The sequence below is a fragment of the Dermacentor andersoni genome, chromosome 11, assembly GCF_023375885.2.
Source record: "Dermacentor andersoni chromosome 11, qqDerAnde1_hic_scaffold, whole genome shotgun sequence".
In the NCBI taxonomy this organism is placed as follows: domain Eukaryota; kingdom Metazoa; phylum Arthropoda; class Arachnida; order Ixodida; family Ixodidae; genus Dermacentor; species Dermacentor andersoni.
In genome coordinates, this window is record NC_092824.1 from 62663506 (window position 1) to 62688970 (window position 25465).

General features: G+C 45.0%; 3 protein-coding genes across 5 annotated transcripts in view; 1 reads left to right on the forward strand and 2 right to left on the reverse strand.

Moving 5' to 3' along the window:
* Trs31 (trafficking protein particle complex subunit 31) overlaps nucleotides 1–14868 on the reverse strand; it is a 133318-nt gene extending 118450 nt beyond the window's left edge. Inside the window, exons 1-4 of one of the 2 annotated variants that reach the window (XR_008609583.2) lie at nucleotides 14313–14868; nucleotides 14125–14213; nucleotides 6576–6702; nucleotides 1835–1892 (exon numbers count right to left, since the gene is read on the reverse strand). Coding sequence is in view for 1 of the 2 variants with exons in the window: in XM_050167229.3 (XP_050023186.1) it covers nucleotides 1835–1892; nucleotides 6576–6702; nucleotides 14125–14213; nucleotides 14313–14375 (337 nt within the window). In the remaining variant the exon portion in view is untranslated. The remainder of the gene's footprint in view (nucleotides 1–1834; nucleotides 1893–6575; nucleotides 6703–14124; nucleotides 14214–14312) is intronic. The other variant, XM_050167229.3, reaches the window with a different exon arrangement.
* A 2695-nt stretch (nucleotides 14869–17563) lies between these two features.
* Nucleotides 17564–21284, reverse strand: LOC126517493 (E3 ubiquitin-protein ligase Topors-like). Of its 2 annotated transcripts, none has more exons than XM_055064216.2 (2): nucleotides 21089–21284; nucleotides 17564–19343 (listed from the first exon to the last, which is right to left on the reverse strand). In XM_055064216.2, the coding sequence occupies exons 1-2, from the start codon at nucleotides 21147–21149 to the stop codon at nucleotides 17614–17616; spliced, it is 1791 nt and encodes a 596-aa protein (XP_054920191.1). In that variant the 5' UTR covers nucleotides 21150–21284; the 3' UTR covers nucleotides 17564–17613. The 2 variants fall into 2 exon arrangements, with proteins under 2 accessions (XP_054920191.1, XP_050023181.1); XM_050167224.2 differs by lacking the exon at nucleotides 21089–21284 and adding an exon at nucleotides 20733–21045.
* Nucleotides 21285–21370: 86 nt separating this feature from the next.
* On the forward strand, nucleotides 21371–24748 carry LOC126517496 (integrator complex subunit 15). The gene is made up of 2 exons (XM_050167227.3): nucleotides 21371–23203; nucleotides 23299–24748. The coding sequence occupies exon 1, from the start codon at nucleotides 21519–21521 to the stop codon at nucleotides 22647–22649; it is 1131 nt and encodes a 376-aa protein (XP_050023184.1). The 5' UTR covers nucleotides 21371–21518; the 3' UTR covers nucleotides 22650–23203; nucleotides 23299–24748.
* Nucleotides 24749–25465: the final 717 nt, after the last annotated feature.

Sequence of the window (25465 nt, forward strand, 5' to 3'; positions counted from 1 at the left end):
AACCTTTGGATTTCAAGACTTCTGAAAATTTGCAAACATATTATGAGTTAACACCTTGAACACGAAAGAGCGGGGTGGTAAACCAGTAACTATCCTGCCACGAGACTAACGACAACTTTTGGAGGTTTTGAAGAGAAAAGCTTCACTGCGCATCGCGCGAGCCGGCGTATGTCGGAATTGGCTTCGTAAGCGCGTTCGGAGTCAAATTGGCTCCGTGAGCGTGTTCGGAGTGGAATTGGCTCCGTAAGCGTGTTCGAGGTCGGCGCAGGTGGCCACTGCCGCGCGCTATGCGTCATCGTTTGACGTTCGCCGCAAGCGCGTGTTTATCGCAGAGGCCGACTATATAACCGCTTGCCAGAGAATAGGTGCGCGCATTCAACATGGAAGGAGAAGAGAGTGATACTACAGATACAGAGAGCTGTGTTTATGGCTGTACAGAAATCGCAAGACAATGTGCCCAACAATGATGAATAAAGAAGTTTAATAATCCTGCATAACTTATGGTATATATCATTGATAAGCAATTTGCATAACTACACAAGGCACACGAATAGCATAACCATAAGCTAACCAAAACATATCCATAAGTGAAACTGTAAGCATAACCATAGGCTAAATCATAAAGCATAACCATAAGCTAAACCGTAAGCATATCCATAAGTTAAACCATAAGCATATCCATCAGTTGAACTGTAAGCATAACCATAGGCTAAATCATAAAGCATAACCATAGGCTAAATCATAAAGCACAACCATAAGCTAAACCATAAGCATCATTGAACCTTTTCGCTTCGAGGTATCCAGGCTTAAGCTTAGCTAAGCCCCTGCCAATTTTTTTAATTTTCTACTTCGTTATGACAGCGACACAGAAGATGAACATTCTCCAAATTAATTGAGAGGAAACGTCAGCACGAGTACGTCGAGTTAATGGTACACATGCGATTTGGTCATGGCTATCAAATAAAACAATAAAGGTTAATTCGATTATAATCACTAGGCCTTCGCCGGGAGGTTTCGGTCACTAGCGAATACGATTCACTATTGTACTGCGATATCGGCAGCCTCCAATCAAAGACCTTGTCATCGGTACCGCTAAAACAGTCATGAATACCACTTAATTGCATAACTGATATGGTCGAGTCACTACTGATCACAAGTGAAATACAATGCGCAGTTCGGTGTTCTTGGTGTTTTGCGCAACATAGCGTCATATACATCCAATGGAATACGATGAAACGAGTGACTCACTATGCATACTATAAACTCGTATACTTAAGTCACTGGTGAATATTATTCACCTATTTTACTATCCCTGAGGCAGCTTTCCCTCGTGAGTGCCGTCAGTAGTATCAATGAAGCTGTAGCACGATGAGCACTTTTGTGTTACCACTGCCAACTGATACCGCCGAGTTTTTAGTCATCACTAGTGATGCGCTCACTGCGATGATCTCGAATTTTCATGCCGAATAGCGTCATAGCCTCACGAGGGATGACGCAAACGATGACGGATAGCGCGCGGCAGTGGCCACCTGCGCCGACCCCGAACACGCTTATGGAGCCAATTCGACTTCTCGAATTCTCCCTTTAGTGAGGCTTCCTACATTTTGTGGCCTTCTGGAAAAACTTATCTAACAAAGCCTTACTTTTGCATTTGACGTTTCTGCACAGTAATGATTAATATTTCAGTGAGTACAGAAGAATTGTGTCCTGTTCGCCTCAAAGCACATTTCTGCAGCAGCCCTTTCTTACGGCTGGAAGTTATAATCAGCAAGGCTTGTCAGAGATTATCACGAAGTGCAGTTTACAGAATATAATGCAGAAGAGCCAAGGATACAGGTCTTGTCATCATCATTGGCCTGTTCGAGCTTGTCAGCCTCCTTTCCAAACAGAGTCTGCAGAGAAAGAAAAAAAAATATGAATGCTTACATTGGCTAGCTGCCTTTAAAAGCGGCAGGATACCAATCTTCTCGTCAAATGCACTGCTTCTGTTTGCGGTGCATTGTTTTACAGCAGAATGAATGACAAAGCTGAGATTTTGGAACAATGTACATCCCGTGGAACCACACCCAATAAGGACCATGCCCCTACCTGCCAACCTGCAAACAAGACAATTAGAAAAAAAAAAAGAAAGAGTCCCGTAATGATAACACCAGAATGGGGGGGGGGAATAAATAGCCTGCAATTTTTTTAATAGTCTGCCTTAAGAGGAAGCTTTAGCTCGGGCCCAACTCCGACGCAGCCTATTGAAATACATGTAAAACACAAAAACGCTTTTCTGAGATACCTCCCGGGCCGATTTTATAAAAAGTTGTTGCATGTTAGAGAGAAAGTTAAATTGTAGTAACTGTTGGACACGGAATTATGATTTAGGGCCTAAATTTTGTTAACAGGATGTTAAAGGATTCAAAAGATTGAAAAATATAGAAGCACAAAGTTTACAATATCTCTGCATCAAAAACAGATATCTGGGTTCTGTAAACGGCATCCATTAGATCACTGAAAGCGGTCAAATTCGATATGTCATTTGATATCTCACATGAATTTGTTGCGTTATGTACAAGGGTTCTGCAAAAGCTGTATTTGCATATTACTAACTTTCTTTAGATTCATGTGTAACATATCAATTTTGTCCGCTTTAGATGTACTATTAGATGCAGTTGTCAGAATTGTGATATTTTTCATTGCCGAGTTACCCCCAGAGTTGTAAACTTGATAGTATTGTTTCCTAAAAATTTTCAATTTTTTCCAATTTTTAATAAATATTGACATCCTAAATAAAAAATTCAAAACCGACAGTCACTAGATTTTAAGTTTTTCTTTTAAATGCAACAAACCTAGCCAAATTAGGTGCAGTGGCTGCCGAGCAAAACGAATTCTCCTTTTACATGCATTTAGATTAGAGCACCCGAGCTAAAGCTTCCTCTGAAGTAGCTTACCTATTGTGGGGTACATGTGCACTCTATTAACGATGACTAACCTTCAGACAGAGCACACATGCAGCGGCAAACTTGGATCAGCATCAATTCTAAAGAAGTGCACTGTTTTTAGATTATGACTCCTCTGGGGACTGTGCTGCTCCCGATTTCGGCTGCTTCAGAAACTTGTCTAAATAAACTTGCTTGAAGCCCGTACCCCAATGGTATATGGCGTCCTGTGCTGCTACAAAACGATGACACAAGTAGTACCACAATTTCTTTTCTGCATGCTTTTCTTTTTTTTGCAATCTTACGCCACCGAATACCTTTCAAAGAGCTGTACTAACACCAAAACTACCGTTTCTTTACCTTTTTTTTTTTGACATGATAGTTCAGTGGACATTTACTGCTGCAAAGAAAGTGTTTCTTTGTTGTCACTTTCTTCCGACAAAGAATTCATCAACAGTTTAGAAATCCCTTCGCCTATCAAAGTGCAGACAGACCTGCCATGCTGTTTTACAACGGCTGTCCTGTTGGGACAGAGCGACAGAGCACAGACATTTGCTGCACCTGCTATTAGAAATTTAGCATACAAGATTAGGCATTTTTTCAACCTCTCTATAGATGGCACAGCAGGTACACAAAGTTCATTTTTGCATGAGTTGCTTCTTGAAAGGCAGGGAATGTGCCGAAATGACAAAATGAATACACTCGGGAGTGGCGGTCAAAGGGGGAGGACATTTTCACGAACAGAATTTCAGCTTTGTAAAACCGGAGGCAACATTTGTGAAATCGCATAAAAAGGTCAAATTCAAAATGTTTAGAAAAAGTTCGGGACACTTTGCAGGTATGAAAATATATGGGAATACAATATGCAGAGTCTAATAGGAACCCCACAAGTGCAACATTCATCATCATCATCATCAGCCTAGTTACGCCCACTGCAGGGCAAAGGCCTCTCCCATACTTCTCTAACTACCCCGGTCATGTACTAATTGTGGCCATGTTGTCCCTGCAAACGTCTTAATGTCATCCGCCCACCTAACTTTCTGCCGCCCCCTACTATGCTTCCCTTCCCTTGGAATCCAGTCGGTAACCCTTAATGACCATCGGTTATCTTCCCTCCTGATTACATGTCCGGCCCATGCCCATTTCTTTTTCTTGATTTCAACTAAGATGTCATTTACCCGCGTTTGTTCCCTCACCCAATCTGCTCTTTTCTTATCCCTTAACGTTACACCTATCATTCTTCTTTCCATAGCTCGTTGCGTCGTCCTCAATTTCAGCAGAACCCTTTTCGTAAGCCTCCAGGTTTCTGCCCCGTAGGTGAGTACTGGTAAGACACAGCTGTTATACACTTTCCTCATGAGGGATAGTGGCAACCTGCTGTTCATGATTTGAGAATGCCTGCCAAACGCACCACAGCCCATTCTTATTCTTCTTGTTATTTCAGTCTCATGACCCGGATCCGTGGTCACTACTTGCCCTAAGTAGATGTATTCCCTTACCACTTCCAGTGCCTCGCTACCTATCGTAAACTGCTGTTCTCTTCCGAGACTGTTAAGCATTACTTTAGTTTTCTGTAGATTAATTTTCAGACCCACCCTTCTGCTTTGCCTCTCCAGGTCAGTGAGCATGCATCGCAATTGGTCTCCTGAGTTACTAAGCAAGGCAATATCATCAGCGAATCGCAAGTTGCTAAGGTATTCTCCATCAACTTTTATCCCCAATTCTTCCCACTCCAGGTCTCTGAATACCTCATGTAAACATGCTGTGAATAGCATTGGAGATATCGTATCTCCCTGTCTGACGCCTTTCTTTATTGGGATTTTGTTGCTTTCTTTGTGGAGGATTACGGTGGCTGTGGAGCCGCTATAGATATCTTCCAGTATCTTTACATATGGCTCATCTACACCCTGATTCCGTAGTGCCTTCATGACTGCTGAGGTTTCGACTGAATCAAATGCTTTTTCGTATCAATGAAGGCTATATATAAGGGTTGGTTATATTCCGCACATTTCTCTATCACCTGATTGACAGTGTGAATATGGTCTATTGTTGAGTAGCCTTTACGGAATTCTGCCTGGTCCTTTGGTTGACAGAAGTCTAAGGTATTCCTGATTCTATTTGCGATTACCTTAGTAAATACTTTGTAGGCAACTGACAGTAAGCTGATCGGTCTATAATTTTTCAAGTCATTGGCGTCCCCTTTCTTATGGATTAGGATTATGTTAGCGTTCTTCCAAGATTCCGGTACGTTCAAGGTCATGAGGCATTGTGTATATAGGGCGGCCAATCTTTCTAGGACAGTGTTCCCCCCATCCTTCAACAAATCTGCTGTTACTTAATCCTCCCCAGCTGCCTTCCCCCTTTGCATAGCTCTCAAGGTGTTCTTTACGTCTTCCGGTGTTACTTGTGGGATTTCAAGTTCCTCTAGCCTATTCTCTCTCACCTTATTGTCGTGGGTGTTACTGGTACTGTATAAATCTCTATAAAACTCTTCAGCCACTTGAACTATCTCATCCATATTAGTGACGATATTGCCGGCTTTGTTTCTTAACGCACACATCTGATTCTTGCCTATTCCTAGTTTCTCCTTCACTGCTGCTTCTTCACTGCTGTTTTTTTCACTGCTGTTTCTTCTTCATGCTGGGAAAAATGCAACCAACTTGAACTTAGCCAAACCAAATCAAACTACCGGGTTATGATTATTAGCTGTTCGGTTCGAAAACATGCATATATATGAGAGAGAAATAGAAGGGAAAAAAACAGACTGGTAAGTACATATAATAAAGTATTTTACATTGTGATTTTTATATGTACATTGGATATATACCCGTTGTAATGCTCCTTCACTATAAATAAAAAAACTACCACCGCAAATGGCATAAATAAGGTCTGCCTACTAATTAGAAAAAGGGGATGGAAACAATGAAATTGAAAAAAATTGCAGGGTTTAGAACCGCGAAGGAACGCATGCTATGACAGACACCAATGTGAAAGGCCCTAGATTACTATCGATCAGACACGCAGAAGTCCCTTAGAAAAAGCACTTAACATTCGTTACAGAGTATAAGGCACAAAAGTAACTAAATATTACCACTAATGTAAAAAGTACTTAAGTAGAATATCACTCACTGGCGCTAAAATCTCGCTACTTTCAAGTAACTTGAAAGTCATACATTCCTAGGGGACACTTGAGCATTATCTTAATGCCGCACTTGCCCTCAAAACCAGACAGCTTTAGCAATTCTAATTGCACAGCTTGCCATTTACTTTTCAGGGCAAACTGTCACTGAAAAAAAATGCAGCAAAAGAGATGGGAGTAGCTTAGAAAAGTAAATTGCAAGCAACTTACTTTATGTGCACATGTTACTACCAAAAAGCCATGAGTTAGAGCAGTAATTCTTGACTAAAGAAGTGTTTGCGCCTTACAAATTTACCTGAAAAAGCAATTAAGCCGCAGTGACTTAAGTATTCAAGATGCACACAAGCTGGCTTTTGACTGACCAACTGGCGGTTTGTAACGTGCAACTAAAGTACACAAACGTTTTTGAATCCTGCTGCCATTATAAAGCAGCCAGCCACCAGGGTGTAGAATCGAGACTACAACGTATGTTTAGCCGGAGAAGGCCATGCCTGTCGCGGCTGGTACGTTACCTTCCACACGGATGACTTGACGAACAGCAGAATGTTGAGGAGTTTGGTTTCCCGTTTGTAGTTCTTTTCGCGGACGAAGAGGAGGTCCAGCACTCTCTGGCCAACATGGAATCCCAACTCGGACAGCCTGCAAAAAGCGTATGCGCCCATCATGTTAGCAGCAACTACACTCCTTTTTATACTAAACAGATAACATTGTGGGCCAGTAAGCTTTTCTAAAACTGCTGATAGCTCATGCTTTTCAGTCACGTATTGCAACAGACCATCAAAAAAAAAAAAAATTTAATTCTGGAGCTCTTACGTGCCAAAACCACAATCCAATTTAGAGGCACATTGTAGAGGTCCAGATTCATCTTTTACTACTGTTGTGATCGGATTGGGTGTTTACCTCGGGAAACCAGTCACTAACGGGGAATGCAACAATGGTAAATGAGCCAACACCTTCATCAGAGCCAGTTGCAATTGCGGCGGTTCAAGGCCAGTTGGAGCTAGTTCCCAAGTGGACACCGCCAAACAAGTTCGAGCAATTAGCAAGTGAGCTGGGAGTGCTTTTCTTTCCTGTGAATGATTTGGATGCCTTTGTCTTTTCACTCTCATCTCAGGGCAACTAACAAGGAGAGAAACACACAGACGTCCTTCCGGAATACCGATAGGCCAACTACCATGTCCGTGATGGAGACGGGGTCATTGTGTTTCTCTCCTTGTTTGTGCACAGTGATGTGTGTGTGTGTTTTGGGCCATGCCAACACCAAGCTCTCCTCAGGGAAAAAGAAGGCTGCAAACTTGAACTTCCTCTATGCTCTCCTTGACTTCACTGCCTGCTGGCATTATGTGGTGATTTTCGATGGCATGAATCCATCTTGTTTACTTGCTGCACTACATGTGCACAATACTTAACAAAAACTGTATTAAAAGTGCACCAAGGCTTCTTGCAAAGATTTCATTCTAAGAAAGCCAATATTTGTGCAGCCATGATTAAGGTATAGGCCAAGCCACATTCATGACAAGACAAACCACCAGTAATGCCCTGGCATTCCCATTGCAGCACAGCTACTGCTTGCAAACTTGCATGGACAACAGTGCCAGATTTCCCTACAGGGACAAGCTAGGCTCCCAAGCTGTCACCAGTGATTTGTGACATCAGTAACCACCAGAGCTGCCCCTGTTGACAACTGTTGCCTCTGCGACAACTAGTGTATCCTAGGAATCACTCTTAAATGGACACTAAAGGTTACTATGATGTCAAGTTAAAGTGATGAAGCAATGCTCTAGAACGTCTAAGGCGACAATATAATCGCGAACAGAGCTTTAGTAACCGAGAAATTGAGCATGACACGATTTGAGACCCCCCAGCTACATTCCGGTACTAGCCCGATGAGGAAGGCACTCCTCATCATAGTTTATGTCAGTAGTACTCAACTACTCATATTAAAAAGATCATCTCATTAGGTTATAAGATGGAAGAAAATGCTACTTGTCTACTTCTGTTCGATTCTAAAAAATACCATTTTGACGTTACCCTTCAGTAGTATGGGTGGTCGAAAGGCTTCGTTTTCGCTCGACTTTGCGCTGCACGCGCTTTGAAGTTTCAGTTATTTCGTTATCGCGTCATGCTGCGGTGGTTCTGCTGGCTCGTGAAACTTGCATTTGGAACAAGCAGCGAGAATGCCATGTCCATGTGATGTCGTGGGATGCGCGAGCGGTCCACGGAACTTGGCCAAGGGCAGTTGCAGTGACGAACCCAACGTTACTTATCACTGTGTACCAACGAGTGACCCTATCCGTTCGAAGTGGCTAAGTGCTGTACCTCTGCCACAGCACGTTGGGAAAGAGCCGAAAAACTGGACAGTGTGCTCACTGCACTTTCGTCCAGAGGATTACGAGTTCAACGCCGACTTACTGAAGTCGTGTGGAGTGCCTTTCAAAGCAATGCTTTCCTGTAGCGCTGTTCCGTCAGTCTTGCCTGCATTCTCTGAAGCACAAGAACAATTGCAGGTTGAAGATGGTGCGGTGAGTGTGGCATTTGGTTTTCACGAAGGAAAAGCTAATAATGTGCGAATATGTACAGAAATGACATACAGTTGCCGTCATAGTAATACGCAACGACACTGGCAGCGCGAGCCCTCAGCAGCAGGTCACGTTCATCAGTGCTTAAATCGCTGAAGTTGAGCCCGGCATCGCGAGCCAGTGTGTCGTCAGGGTCGTGCATTGCAACGAGCGTCAAAGTTGGCATCATAAAATAAAGAACCAGCTTTTTGTCGTGCGCATTCCCTTCTGCTAGCCACCATAGTTCCCCTTTCGTGCTGCTGTCGGCTCTGTCTTGGCTCTGTTTCTGGCCGCACGTTTGTGTTTTGCGCAGAAAAGCTGTAGCACCGTCTGCGGGCGCCGTTTTACTCACCAACGGCGCAACGTCACTATGAGACCATGACGTCACCATTCCTCGATCGGAGGGTGGGTGATTTGAACTGTGCTAGAGGTACGTGGACGCTTCAGAACACATTTTCTATTAAAATAAGTCTCTTCTTTGCATGAAACAAGTGTTTCGAGGTTTCTGGGATGGTATTTCAACAGTCCACATTGACTTAATATAAACCTTTAGTGTCCTTCTAAGCCCCTTCTTTGAAGGGACAATAAAATTAAGTTTCACCTACAGGCAAAACTGCAACTGAAAGTGATAGTTAAGCATTGCGCTCATGCCCCTCACATGGTTTACTAACAATATGCAGAAGCAACAACGCATCCCATGCAACAGATGCTACTGTGCATCAGGTACAGTGCCCTTGCAGGTAGTAGGCTTATCAGAAACACTGATACGATGATTAGTGCCAGCAGCAATGTTACCAGGCGTTTCACCACGATAACGCACAAGGTGAGGCCAATGGAAAAGTCCAGTGCCAAATGTAACAATTAGTAAGGTTTCAATTGATAGTTATTGTCTATTCTGCTCACACCAGTGGTAGGCACCATACCGTAGGCACCACGGTATGGTAGGCACACTGCTTCTCATCAGTGCTAATGTGTTTTAGCACAATGCTCATGCCAGCAGTGGAAGCCACTGACAGTGGAAGCAGTCGAAGCTACCCTGACTCATTCAGTCGACTGAGTAGTGTGTGACTTTGCATCTATTTCACTCCATCGTTCATGACAACAAATGCACTGTGTGTTTCTGAAGACCTTATAACCCTCCCCCTGAGGGCTTACCATGCACAGTTGATAGTAGGACAGCACAACAGCAGTAGTGACCCAATCACACTATTGCAATAAGTGAATGAATTAAATAAATAAATAAATCACAATAAATGAAGCTTTATTAGGAATTATGCTTCTGCAATATCAAAAAAGCCACCGTTACCACGAGAGGCCTGATAAGACAAAAAACACAAACTGAAGGTGCGTGATGCTGCTGCTTTTAGATTTTGAAGGTGTCCGCTTGGGTCTAGGTAATTTGATGTCAAAATAAGGATGGACTACACTGTATTCAGAAAAAGCCAAAGACCGAAATTGGGAGAGCTTCAAGAACTATTGCACCACAACATCCCAAGTACAAGATAATCATTTCAAATCTGCGACATCACACTGACATATTGGCACTGGGGTTGTTGCAAGAAATTCGATATATTGAAGTTTGGCCTTCACTTTCACTTCCAGTAATCAATATCTTAACAGGAAATTATCGAAAATTGAGTTTTGAAAGAATGCTTGATCAGCCCAAACTGATTCACTGTTTCTCTTCAATGCCTCTAAAAGGCCAACAGCAACAGAACTGTGAACCATGTAAGGGGCCTAGTTTCCAAGAAATGCTGAACACATTATGTGCCTTTACAAGCAGCTAACAAATATTGTATACTTTCCCTGTCATTATATAGAAATAAAAAGTTATATACAAAATATATTTCAGTAGGCTACTTACTTAACTTACACTCATGCCCACATGCACTTGTTGGCACTCGTACATTCCTGCTGATGCGTGCCAACAGTCAGTCATGCTCATAGTCTCCTCTATACAGACCAGTGCCCACACACATTCATGCTCGCATCCATTCACAGGCACCTGCTCGCATACATACACTCTATCAAGCTTTCTAACACTCATGTTGATACTTGCTTCCACTCAACCTCATCGACTTTCATTTGTACCCCTGTCAGCTGGCACTTGTACATTTATACTCATGTCTACTCAAACTCAGAAGCAGTCACTCCTATTCGTACATCTACTCACACCCTTTGTCACTCACTAAAGCTCTACCTTACTCTTTTTAAGTAAGCGTGGAGCAAATATGGATATATGAGTGCCCGTGAGTGGGTATGCCGACCTATATCTGCCATAGCCCCAGTAGGCCACTCTTACAATGTGTGCTACTGGTCACCACACTAAGGCTAGTTTACCAGCTGAACTGGAGAAAAAGAGAGAACCACATCGCCTTTCTGTATTAACAGCTATTATAAGGGTGTCGGCGGTGAGGCACCTGGCGTCACTTCTTTAATATAGGGGACTTGCGAGACCAGGCAAGGGCAGCATAGTGGAGACGAACCAAAGAGAGAGACAAGACAAGGAAGGACATGTCCTCGTCTCTTTTCTTTCCCTTGTGTCCAGTTTAGCTGCTAAACTCACATTTGCCATGAACCCAACTAGCTACATGTCATCCAGAATGCCAGGCTTCCTATTTCCCTTTTCTGACTTCCTTGCCAAGTCAAAATCTGTGGCAACAAGGAGGCTTAGTGTCATCAGCCCACTCGGCAAACATCTCAAAGCACATGCTTCAATAACTAAGAAAAGAAATCTTTAATTTGATGTTTTACATGCCGAAACTACAATGTTTATATAAGGCACACCACAGCAGGGGAATTCCGATTAATTTTGACCCCCTGACACTCTTTGCAAAGACACTAAACGAAAATATAAAATCAAGCTAGATTGAAAGATTACGCGTCCGTAATAACAAATTCATCATACGTTGCGTGAACAGAGCTTTTGTGAATGAGAAAATGAAGAAGATGGAAAATCAGAGTGGCACAACCTGTCGTGGAGCATGGTACCTCTCCTACGCAACTCCTATCGTGACATCAGAGCACATAGCTGGCGACGAGATGTGTTCAGGCGAAGGAAGGGCAGAAGAAGAAGAAGAAGAGAGTCCCCGCACTGTGTGCAGTGAGAGAAGGAGTAGCAGGGAAAGCATGAAGCGAAATGTTCATCTCTAGAGCGAGCCAAAGTGGGCAGTTAGCTGAGAGAGGATGCGAGTTGAGAAAGGAGTAGTCGATTGTAATTGGGGAGCAGCGGCAGGTCCTCCAGTGACAGTTTTCTATGGAACAAAGTCACATATTAGAGCCCAGAAAACCGTGATAGGCTTCTAGACAGATAAGCTAACAAATACACCTAATACTTTCCTTTAGTGCCCCTTTAATGTGCACTTGAATCCAGCTACACAAGCGTTCTTGCATTAAGCCCCCATCGAAATGCAGCTGCTACGACAGGGACAGAACCCGAGATCAAGCTCAGCTAAACAACACCATGCTAAGTTACCCTCACACTAAGCTACTGCAGCCGGTTAACAGCTGACAGCCTGCCATTCTGACCACTACGAGCAGCTGACCGTAAGCCACTGGAACCCCTTTCAGATAGAAGACTCTCCAGTTGTGAAAAAACTTTGCTCCTCTAGTTCCATAAGACCACTGCCAACAAGTGCAGGTGCGGATGAAAGTAACTGGGACAAGAGTGCTGTGGCCGAACTACACCGCAGTGCCCTCTAGCACCTCGGGGGAATCTTGGAAATTGGCACCAAATAAAATCGAATGTACACCATCTGTACAACAAGCAGCGAAGCTGTCCCTCGCCACCTTAAGAACGAAACACTGTAATCAGGTCAGCCATATATCTTGCTCTGCTAACGTGCTGTAACCTAGACAGCCACAACTATTAGTTTAGTGCCTGCTTGTGGACTTCCGACTTCAATGGTCTGACCTGCCATCTCCGACGACCATGAAAATTTCCCTTGCATGCTATTCCCATTGACCTTTGCAGTTTCCTGATAACAAAACCACTATCCTGAAGTGAACAGTGAGATGAAGAATCATAGGGCTTGATTTTTTAATTATATACATTGCATGAAGTCAACAGACCATGATGTCAATTAAAGCGTAACTGATTCGGCTACTAGGGGTTGCCATCACTTTTTGACCAAAGCATGAACATTAAAAAAAGAAAAGCAAGAACATATCAGGATGAGCGCTCTCACCCTCCTGCCTGTTTGCATCCGTCTCTTTTGAACCCACAAAAATCAAGGAATTCACAGGAGAAATTACCTCAGATATTTCACTGAATTGTCAAAATTATGAGACACAGGGAAATGAAAGTGAACAAGGTATCGGCACAGTACTCACAATATCATGCGAATGTAAATCACACATTACATTTTTCATCAGCAATCATAGTGGCACTCTTTTTGATGTAATGTCTTGTCTATGAAGCGCCCACAATCACCGCATCTGGGTTTTTAATCTGTTGGAGACTATGAAATGAGCAAAAATCTGAGGAGTAGGGTGAACGTGGAAGAGCAACCATATCGTTTCCATCGAGAAACTCGCGTATTTGGAGTGCTCTGTTGAGGGTGCATTGTCATCATGCATCCGATGACCTCCGATGGAGCCATTTTCACCGAATGTCCTCCTTCAGAAGAAGCCCTAAAATTTGGCAGTAAAACTTGCTGTTCACAGTATGGCCATTCGGCATAAATTCTTGATGCACAATACTATGTATGTGGAAAAAGACAATGAGCATGCATTTTGTCGAGCTACGGACATGCACAGCCTTTTCGCAGTGTGGAGATGTTTAGCTTTTCACTGCGACAATTGATGCTCCATCTTCTAGTCATGACAATACACCTAAGTATATTACACTTTCCCAAAACTAAGAACCCAACTCAAAGATAATCGTTTTGCCACAAGTGATGAAACCAAGAATGGACAGGAAAGAATACTTCCAGTAAATATATGGAAGGTGGCAGGAACACTCAAAAGTGCTGAATTGCTTCACAAGGGGGGCTATTTCGAAGGTCACAGAGTTTGAATCCACATAAATAACTTTCTTCAAAACAGGGCCAGTCTCGAAACTATTTCATAACACTTCGTACCCACAATAGGGCGAGCACAAGAAACACGTTATCGTTACAAAATGTTCTGACGCTGATAGTGATATTACCAAACAAAAACAATGTTCTTGTGTTTGTCATTTCCTTCCTTCAAGTACTGTCTCTCGATAATGTCGCTAAACAGGGAAATAGGTCGGACACGCAAGCTCGCCTAATAGTCCACGCCACTTTTGGCCATCGTTCCTAAACTTGCTGAGGGATATTAATATGCCTGTGGTAGCTATAAACCACAATAAAGCAACCTAGCAGAAAAAAAGCGATTGCCGCGACCAAAGTGCTATGCTATTCAGTGCCATAGTTGTTTTAGAAGCATAGTACAACAACAGATAGCGTTCAGTGATATCCCGAATCACCGAGCCCAACAATGGAAGTCGTACCGTACAGAAAGAACTCTCACAACTCACTTCGTCTGAAGCTCGGGTATGGTGTAGACTCTGTTTTGACAGTACTGAACAATTTCCGAGAACAGAAGACCGAACACACTGATGCTGACCTGCAGAGCACGAAAAAAGAAAAGTCTATTACGGAGTGCGCCGACTGCTCGAGGTAGATACGAAGCTGTATGCGCGGCGTCGAGCAAGATTTTACGCACGTCAGTTCTGCTCTTGTTGAGTGGCTTGTCGAGAATGCTGACCCTGTTTCTCATATTGGACATTTTAGACAGTTTATACTCTTAAACTTCACATGTGCTGTTGGGCGTCAAGCGAGACAAACAGCACTTTCAGTAGTTCCCGTTTCACACGATAAACTGGCGTTGATGGCGATGCCGATCAGCATAGAATCATGATAGAATGGCGGCTACGTCTGCAGCTACGGCTCTTTCACAGTAATATTTGCAAATATCGAAGACAACGTCTTTACTTTTCTTTACAGGCTGCAAGCGCAGAAAGAGATCGCAAAAGTCTAAATTAAGCCTTGGTGTTTCAAGTGTGAAAAGTTTTGCATTGCCTCCGAGATGGCGGCACAATTTAGGCTTTTAAGAAGCAAAGTCGCAAAAAAAAAAAAAAGAACACGCTGACAAAGGGGATATACGGCTAGACAGACGCCAACTTTAACTCTACAATGTTATTTATCTAAAAACGAATGAATGTGACCCATAAAGAACGTAGGAATGATTTGTGGTAAGGGTGAGAGCGGGGCGGCCACGACGTGTTCTTATTCTATGACGTGTTTGTGACAGTTGCACCACGTAAAAGCATATTCTCCGAGTCTTCCTATTACTTTGAGGGAGCCTGTTCGTGGCAGTGATGTTCTGTACTTTGCAGCAGAATTGCCATTCTTGTGTACAGAAATTCCATATTTGCGACCATTTTTCCTGCATTATTCCAAAAAGATCCCCGCAAATTTCCCTGCACACAAACACACACACACACGTGTGTGTGTGTGTGCGTTGTTCAAAAGCACTACTTAGTTTATTCAACATCTCAGCCTGACAGCAATACGATAACTCAATTTCAAATGTGCCACTTTCTATTGACGGTTCCGAACATCTATTCTGCGTAGACAGGTCTCTAAAGCATCAACACAGGTGGCTGGCAGCTTTTTTTTTTTTTTTTTTTTTTTTTGAGTAAGTCACCTTATCGAATATTGGCGCAACAAATTGCAGTTCACGTTTTATTCCGGCACATCACACCAGCTTTTAAAAAAGAAGGGCTATTAGAAGTTGAAGCCGGCTGACTCCAAGTTTGCCCCTTGCACTGAAAAGGGTGTGCTAGCTGTTTTTTGGTCAAAGTGTTGCCAATGCTCAAAGGCATAATTCTAATATTTACTTCATCGATCATAAGATTCCTCGAAAAATTGCAGATTCCCTTTTTCCCTTTAGTCCGAAATTGTGGCCAAAAACTTCCTGAAAAAGGGAAAATTCCCTGCGTGGAACATCACTGGTTCATGCACGTCTCTCTTTCCCTCCCTTCTTTCTAATCCCCCTCATCCAGTGCAGGGTAGCCAACCGGATTCTTGACTGGTTAACATCCCTGCCTTCCTTTTATCTCTCTCCTGAGGAAGCCTTTTGTCGATTATCACCCTACTATTGAAGCTGAAAAACGCCGCCGTCTCGCCTAGTGGTAGTGCAGCTTTTGCGCTGTAAAAAATAGCACAATGCCAAATTGACCGCAATTGAACAGCACATTATTGGCGTTCTTCTGATGCAACAGCGTTGCTTGGGGGTTCCTACATAGATACATGGTAAAAGGAGAGAAAGGAGAAGTCTTTTTTCCCTGCATACCACTGCACCAATTTTGATGACGTTTGTAGCATTTAAAAGCAAGCTTTAAGGTCTAGAGACTGTTGGTAGCGAATGTCTGATTTGGGCCGTGAATATTTCAATAAGAGATTGTTGAAAATCGAAAAGCAAACAAAACTATGCAGTTCACAACCATGTAACTGAGCAATGACAAACAATGTCACAATTTAGTGAATTGCATATAATAGTACATATAAAGCTGACAAAACTGATTATACATGGATCTCACAAGTACCACTAATACGCGAGTAGGACTTTTGCGAAACCCTTGTAAGCAATGTAACAGGTCCACGTAAGATATGGATATATCAAATTTGTCAGCTTTGGATACTATAACAGATGCATATTACAGAACTGCGATATCTGTTCCTGGTGCACGATATGTATTTGTAAACGTTGTGCATCTGTATTTTTTTCAAGCATACCAATTTTTGAAAATTCCTTTTAAAAGAGTTGGGCCCTAAATCAAAATTCTGCTTCCAACAGTCACTAGAATTGAAATTTCTCAAATTCAACAAATTTCATTAAAGTCGGCCCACTGGTTATCTCAGAAAAGTGTTCCCGTGTTTTACATGCATTAGGCGGCATCACAGTTGGGCCCGAGCTAAAGCTTCCTCTTAAAGGCCTCACTTCTGACATGCTGCTAATTTCGCAGGTCGTCTTCAAACAAGAGGAACATGCTGTTCACAAGCTAAAGTGCTCACATAAAGCCGAGTTAGCTCAGCCAACATAAATTTGGTGCATCAAGGGTGCAAAAGGTCAGCAGTTGGCTCTCTAGCGACTGTGGGTTTCGACTTACCAGGGCTTGGCATCACATGATGCAAGAACAGTGCCTAGAACAAGGGTACTACTCTGGAAATTGTCAAATTCTGCCACGTTGTCTAATTTGATAATGGCGGCTTCCGAACCAATTAGAGGCTGCTGTGGGCCTCTGTCATTGGCTCAAAATGCTGCCGTTACCAAATTCAACAACATGGCGGAATCTGACAATGCCCAGAATTGCACCCCATCTGCGACATAACGGCGACCATTTTTTTATATCAAATAATTACTACCCTTAACCATTATGAATGGACAAATTGCCACTGTATGTACAATGACACTCTTGGGGTTCAGACCGAGCACTAAAGCCAGTGGGAATCGTAGCAAAATACAAAATAAACATCCAATAACAAATGTAATGGCTATACCATACAAGGAGCGGCTTATGCTAAACCTAGCATGGCAGATAAAGCAGCAATTTGACCATATTTCTGCCTCAAAATGCATTTTGACTGGCGAGCTTCCTGTAATGCTTATTGTTAGTTTCGATGTCTCCAAGCTGATCTGTGAGAGGTGCTGTAGTGAAAGGTCTTACATTTCTGCCACTAGGTTAACCCAACATCTTATGTTAGTGCACAAGTGCTTAGCCAACTCCACAGGAGATTGATCTTGCAGCTGCCGCTGGCAACCTGAAGTTTAACACAAGGCTGCCATAGTTTAATGTAATCTGACAAGCAGTACTACTGTATCATTTCATTTTTGCAAACAAAGTGGGTGAAAGAATATGAACCACACACGTTTGCTTCCAAGGAGAGAGCCAGTAAAACATAGAGTTGATGTATATAAAAAAGCCGTCATATAATTTACATATGTACACAAATATATAGAGCTAAAAATCATGTGACGACCTGTGCCTCCTGTGCTTATGTTTTCTTGTAGACTTTTTCCTAGACCTGTGTTCATGGCGATGGTGGTGGGAATGATGTCGCTCGTGGTGCGATGTCTCGCGTGGCTTGCTAGCAATGTTCACAGCGCCAACAACGCTGACCAGCTTTCGCCGCTGTCTTTGCCGAGCAGAGGACTGGCTATCCTCGTTCGACGACGTACTACTCCGGCTGTTCGAGCCACGGCGTGTGCCTGCAGCATACAGAACCTCTCTCTGATGCCGTTGCCCAGACCGTGAGGAGGAGCCATGGCTGTCTGGAGTTCGTCCCCTGTAGCGCGCTGGCTTTGAATGCTTTCGCGTGCGTGCTTGGGAGTGCCGACTTCGCGCATGCCCATCATCAGTATCGCTCGATGACCTATCACTTGTGGCATGACGTTCGAGAGGCTTACGGTCTTCCAATGGGCAATTAGAATGGCTCGGTCCCGCCTCCTGGTCACATAGGCCTGCCTGATGGCTTCCATGTGCAGAGGCATCGTCCTCGTCAGAAGACACCAGGTTGATCACGATGGGAGTCCTCTCCCCGAGCGGTTTGACCATTTCCACTACGATGCAGTCCGAGCTGTCAGAGTCACTATCGCTGTCCACGGATGTGGCAACTACCACCTCCCTTGCGACAGCGAGTCCACTGGGGCCTGGTTGAGGCGAGTCATGACGTTCAGCAACTGGTGCAGCGCGCGATTCCAGCGCAGCTGCTCGTTCGGATTCCCGCAAGGAGCGCCTGAACCAATTGACGGGGTCCACCCGAGAGCAAGCCTCAGGGCGTGAGGAGTACACTGTATGTTGGTCGTATACAGCCATGTCATGCACTGATGTAGCAAATAAAAAGAACTCGTGGACGAAGTGCTCTGTATGCTCACGGAGGAAAGGTTCCATGTTCTGGGCAAAGTCAAGATGCCTGATGTCTAAATTCAGGATTAACGACATGACGTGATCCATAGCAGCCACTATACGGCTTCGATTCTGCTGCATCAATGCATTCAGCTCACGATTCAGCCAGGGGACCAAACGGTGGGTGCAAGCTGGGTTCTCACGGTAGAACTCGGGCGATGCTTCGCGATACTGCGACATGCTGGGGACAGCCCACAGGTCCGACGCGTACAGCTGAAATCTCTCGGCACTCGTTGTGGCCCCTCTGGGGAGGTAGCGATTCCGATTTCGGTGAGTTGCGGAGGAGTGCCGAGTCCGCCTCTCGCGCTCTTGTCGCATTGCTTCCAGTTCTTGCCGCCGCTCGGCAGTCATCGTGGTGGCGAACCGAAACCTCCTCTCATAAACCACCTGCATCGAATACGCCGGGGCTCGTTGCAGGTCACTGACGAAGTACTGGTCGTAGTCTTCGAGCGAGCGGACGCTGTGGATGATGCTTTTGAATCGCTGCTTGCAGAGAGGACATTCGGCTTTGACTTTGGCCCACTCGGCAAGACAGGCAAAGCAGAACTGGTGAAAGCAGCTGTCTGTGAATGACTTATTCTCAGGCGCTCCCAAGCAAATGGCGCAGCTATCTTCCGGGGAGCTGGTGTTGCGGCTCGACGGTCGTTCTGGCGTAGCATCAGTTGGCCCCAGTTTTGAGCCGGAAGGACTACCCGCAGAGTCGCCATCCGGCGAGTCCCCGATGCGGTGCCACGGCGGGGAACACGCAGCAGCCATCTTAACTCTGCATACAAGTGCAGCCAAGCCTGTGAAAAGAAAAATTCAAGAACATTCAAATTCTTTCCAGTATGGTTCCGCCATTCATTTGCATTAGTTGGAAAGGCCAGGTGATTTGCCCTGTTTGGCTGAAAGTGATTTCACAGCACTCCCGAGCTTTAATTTACTCATGCATTACACTTTAAAGCGAAGCCAGGTGAGTGGGAGTGCTTGGCAGGAGACGAATTTGACCTGTCTTCCCAGCTGCCGTGATACCACATACCTTTACAAAGACCCTGCCTTACCTTACAACATGAATAATGCAATAATAGTCAGTTAAGATCGAGGTACCCCAAAAAAGCAGAATGTATCTTGCAGTGGTGGAGCATTTAACATAGGATCAGACAGTGGTTAAGATCACATAGTATAGCTATATGCTATAAGTAATGAAACAGACAGCTACTGGAATTTGTGCCAACTTTATTGCAAAGAAATTAAAAACAAACAATGTTACACACAAAAGCTTTAAACCTGTGGTGCTCATATGAAAATTCTGATCAGCGCCAACAAAACGCGATTGAAATAATGCACCAGTGTGTCTCGTATAAAGGTTGTCACTAAGAGGTTCAAAGTACTTTGCTGCTTATGTGTAAACAACATGTAAAACGTGATTCTATTACGGTGAGCCTAAGCGCTCTGTGTGTGGTCCAATGAAGAATATGTCTTTTAATCTACCACCAACGCGGGCAAACACACGGCTAACGATAGCGCTTATAAAGCGAAAAGCTACAAGGGTGTTTACACACTATAACGCGCCTTTGTCGGGCAGGGATATTATGTGCGAGAAGCCATTTAATAACTCGAAATGTCTTAAGCTAACGGTCACAGAAGAACACACACACGGGGACAAAAGAAAAAGCCACGTCGAACAAAATTTCATGGTAGTTCAAAATGTGCTGCACGTCGGCACGCTATGATGCGAAAGCTCTCCGAACGCGAGAGCCTTGGTGGAAAAATCACCCGAACTTCTGAAATGAAATTGTGGAAACCCGTCGCGAGAATCGGCATGCTGGGACATGCGCTGATAAAATCTGCAATCATGGTTAAAGCAAATAAGCGGAGAAAAGTATAAACATCAGGTGTAACACCAAACATGTAAGTACTCCGGGTTTTGATCAGTCTAGCTGCGTCTTGATCTGACGCTGCTCACAGTTAACCAAAAAAAAAAAAAAAAAACTACGTTAAGCACAAAGTAGCGCGAAGCATCCTACGGTGAGAACTTCGTGGCCACGGTCACCGTGTGTCGCTTATCAGTATTTCGTTGGCCGAAAAAGTGGTTTGATACCCCTGTCAGGCAAACTTTTAATAGCTTATTTTTCTTGCGCGAAGAGCGAACCAAAACAGCGTCGTAAAGGCACAGACGTGCAGCGCGTACTTACAGAAGTCGGTTAAAAACAGGTTCACATTTGGCAGAAGCTCACAGGCTGACAACTGCTAGGTACAGATAAGTAACGTTCACGGGTAAAAAGGCGCATACAACGCGCGGACAAGAGCAGCTCAAACTTAACACGCCAACAGTAGGCAGGAAGAAACGCACTCGAGAAATACGAAATTTATGCTAGCTTGGATAGGCTGCGTACGTCGCAGAGCCACGGACGGCTACTGCCACCTTCCCGCAGGTACAATGACAATCTTGCGATTGGGAAGCGCACGACAGCATCATATTGTTATTAGGTGCTGTTCAACTTCATGACACTACAGCACATTTCCAAATATGCATGAGGTTTTGCATGACCTTTGAGTGTCTGATGTTGAGCTGAAGCAACAGCACATGGAGCCGTCATCTCGAAGGCCATATACTTGTGCCATGCATGTGCCCTATTGCAGGCGCGGCAGAAACCAGACACTTAATGCTGCATTTTTCAGCGACAAATGAATAAGTAGCTCGCTGCTTAATGCTGACAAATGCTTCAATATAAACTTCAATTTAAGTTGAAATGCCGATGTGGCACGTCTAACGGCCAATGCTGCCGGCCCAATACATTGAACAGCCCAAGCAGCAACAACAGTGACAACAAAACGACATGGCGACGTCCAAGTGGTTTGCGCTGTTATGGTAGTGAGTGCGGTTTCTTGTTGTGCGGCAAAAAATACAGCGCATGGGTTTCGGCTCGCTTGGAAACGGAAACGAGTCTTCGAATTCTTCGGCGTCAAAGTAGTCCAGGATGACGGACGTTAGGGTTTCGCTACGGAAGATCGAGTTTCCCACCGTTGTCTACGAAGCGCTCCGGCAGATTCAGATGCTGCTGGCCAACGAGGGCCGCAGCCCGACGTACGCTCATGTCGCCAAGGAGATCGCCGAGGAGTTCGTTTTCCAAGACTACGGTCAGCGCCGAATGACACCCCAAGCGCACTCCTCCGCGGCGCAGCAAATGCGCCGGCCGCGAACGCGCAAGCTGCCTGCGATCCGTGAGCTGCAGATCATCGAGATCATAGCGAGTAGCTTTCAGAACGCCAAGTCGGACATGTGCCAGAAGGTCTTCTTCATCCTGTTCCCCTCGGCCGACCCGAGTGTCATGGAAGTGCGTGTGCCACTCCTCTCTCGTCTCGTCTCCCTCTCTATCGCGCTCAAGAACCACAACGTCCTCAACTGCGTCGGCTTCTGGATGCACGTCTGCGGCTGCACCTCGGAGCCGTCGCTGCACATCGTCCGTCACGTCGTGGGCGACTACCTCAGCCTCATCCCGAGCTCGGCCGAGATGCTCAAGGAGCTGGCCAACATCTCGCCCCTGTTCTGCGCCAGCCTGGCCACGTCGCTGACGCACATGACGCCGACGAACCCGTCGCGCGACGTCGTCGACCTGCTCGCCTCCTGGGTGCGCGCGCAGCCGCTGCTCTGCTTCACGCCGATGGAGGCCATCCCTCCGCAGCTGTACACGCAGTGTCTCCAGACTTTCATCCCCGGTCTCGTTGCGTGGTGCGTGCTGGCGCCGCTGGGCAAGACGGACGCGCGGACGGTAGCGGAAGACGCCGAACTCTACTCGTACCTGCACTACGCGCTGCTCGAGATGCTGATTCGCGCGGGCCAGGTGACGCCGCGCGCTCCGATCGTGTTTCCGTTCTTGCCGAGTCACTACGTCGTGCAGGTGGTCGAGACGCTGAAGCGGGGCCTCGCCACGGCCTCGCCTCAGGGGGCCGAACTGGCCCTGAACAGGCTCGGTCAGGTGCTGCAGGCAGCGTTCGCGTCCAAGTGCGTGCACGGTAACCTGGACGTCATGTTTCAGACGCTGCGCCAGCTGCCGTCAAACAGGCTTCTGAAGATTGTGCTTGCCCGTTGGGACGTGAAAAAATACTGAACGCTTCTCATTTCGTTTGTTCCGAGTGAAGTGTGACTTAAACATATGGCAAGGCATTCATTGTGGAAATGCGATGTGGCCTAGCCATTTCTTTTTGAAGCCACAAAGAATTGCCAGTATTCCCACAGCTGTTCCGTGGCTGTCTTGTGTTCATCATGAAATACTGTTTGTCATCTCATGCAATGCAGTGCACAACTTTTTCTCCACTACTGGCAATTTGCAGATACTATACTCCAGTCACACAGGGGTGCTTTCGACCACACTTATTTATGAATGGGATAAAATGTCTCGATTTGGATTCAATGGATGTGTTCCCTTACTTGCCGTAGGCGGCAAAGTAGACGACTAAATGGATAGCGGCCATTTCAAGTCTCATTCTAATTCTCACGAAGACGTCAAAGTATACAACTTCATGAAGACAGCACTGAATTCAAAAACGATGCAGGCTATTTTCCTGTCCAAACAAGTTGGCTGTTGGGCAGGACGCCTGGAAAGCTGACAGGAAGGTTGTCCTCGCACAAGAAAGCATAGACACGCTATCCTACGCTTTTATTGTAAGCTACATTGTGTTTTTTTGTGGGTTCACAGATTCAAAGATTAAAAATACACAAATAACATGTTCTTTTCGGAATATTTTTTGGCGCCGCAGGGTGGCGCCACGTCACAGAAGCGTATTCCAGACGTCTCGAAGCGTGTTCCATTACATGGCCGTAAAGCTGTCTCAGCCATCTCCTTAGCTGTCTACGTAGACTGTCTCCGATGCAGGCCAGAAGTGGAACACACCCGCTGTCTTACACAGCTTGCACAAAGGAGCCGATCGTGATTGAAACGGCTCCATGTGACTCATGTATAAGATCCATGACAGTTGCTAGCGCCAACTTGCTGGCACTTTCGGTCACGGTGTAATGCAAAGACTCCTCTGTTCTGTGATTTTGGTTGCCACAGAAGAAAACACATCATGCAGACGAAAATAAAGTCCTTTCATTGTGACATCACTCATAAGTCACACTACTACTGTTGGACACAAGGGCAGAGGTGGGCGTTCAGTGGGGGCTGCCGCCTGATCTCCATATTGTGATAGCTAGAGACTGAAACTTTAGGGGCAAAATGGCCTCTGTTTTCCTTACCTTGCTATTGTGCCTGTTTGATATATCAGCACGAATTAGGTCGTTCTAAGCACTTCAAGCATATTTCAATTGTTCCTGTAAGTGCCTACTTCAGCGTTCTTTCCTAATTTGGTTTTTGAGAGCCTAGACAGGCCTTTCTCCCAGTGTTAAAGGCTTAACAATGCAGTTTCGTTTTGTTTGCAGACATCTTCAAGCTACATCCGTTGTCAACACTAATGTTTGAAACAGAACAGCGCGGTTTTCACGGGGAGAAGCAGGGAGAAACGACATGGACGAGCACTGACTTGCAACTGATGTTTATTGCTTGGAACGAAAAATATATAACAGCTCCAACCAACAGAAGAAACCAAAAAAAGCATACATATATTCACAATCATACATGCTGCACTGAACAGGGGAGATAACTGTAATCATCATATCCCCCCGCGCTAAATATGCTAGTTCTTTGGACGTAATGGATAAGGAGGGGCTGCTGACGCATGCGTCTTTTGACCAGGCGATGTGCGCGGCTTTGATGATTTCACGGGTTAGTTGGTTACTATGTTTACTTAAAATTTGTGTTCTAGTGAATTCAGGGTGGCAGGCCCAGGTGTCGCAGTCTCTACAGTGGATGCCCAGATGCCCTTTTACTGTATTATGCACATTGTTGTTGTGCTCCTTCAGGTGTTCATTAAGGCATCTCCCCATTTGACCGACATAAAGCCTGCCGCATGACAACGGAATGGCGCAGACAACTCGCTCTCTCCCCGTGAAAACCGCGCTGTTCTGTTTCAAATATGTCTTACCAACTCGCCCAAACGTCTGTTTTAACAATACTAATGCCTGTACTCAACCTTTAAAATAGCAACAGCTACTAGAAACATTTTTGCACTTTGGTGTTTCTTTCCAGAGATTGTGAAATCACTGTAGTTGCTTTCTCACTGTATCATTTGCTGTGTTTTCTCTCACTAATCCTTATCCTTATCCTTATTCACTATCCTTATTATGAAGTGCAGCAGTGAATACAGCAGTGAAAACAAAGAAGCTGAAAAGTGTGCTGCTCCGGCAGTTGACCTGTGAGTCTAAGTCATCGTGGTCTCATGCTAATCCGTGAATGGATGGGCCGTGTTCTGTCAGCCATGCGGGAAGGAGGTGAGATTCCACTGCAATGCTGGGCCTTCCGAGAGCATTGCAGCCTACCAAGGCCTTGTTCCATGTATGCGTTTATGTATATAGGTATTTATATATGTATATACAGTAGGCTTTCGTTAATTTAACAGACCAGTCAGCACTCGTACACCTGACGCCTCTGGTGGCCCCACCAGCGACCCCTTTAATGGCAGCATATGTCCCGGCGGACCTTCGGGGACATATGTGTTGAACATGTGCATGTGTTGAACAAACGTCATCTCTCGTCAGAAACGCCTATTTTCGGCCCGCCCTAGGAAGATTTACAAGCAATAAAGTTAGCTCGCAATGTCTGATTACGGTATTTGCCTGGTCCTAACGCGCACCTTTCTATTCTTTTTTTTATACAAGAAAATTGGATTGCACCTGCCCCCAGTGCAATTGAGCCCAAAACCAAAGTCGCCTTTGCAACGCTCGTGTGCTTTACCGGCTAACAATAATGTAATGCGGCGGAGCTGACTTTGGCATACCGGGTGGCAAAGCTAACTTCAGGAAACCAGTCGCCTTTGTGCAACAATTTCC

Coding starts and splice junctions, on each gene's coding strand:
- LOC126517493 (XM_055064216.2), bottom strand. CDS start 21,149: ATGGCCTTCGAGATGACGGCTCCATGTGCTGTTGCTTCAGCTCAACAT. Junction 19,344..21,088: donor TCAACATCAGACACTCAAAG/GTCATGCAAAAC, acceptor TTCTTTTCACAG/GCTTGGCTGCACTTGTATGC.
- LOC126517496 (XM_050167227.3), top strand. CDS start 21,519: ATGACGGACGTTAGGGTTTCGCTACGGAAGATCGAGTTTCCCACCGTT.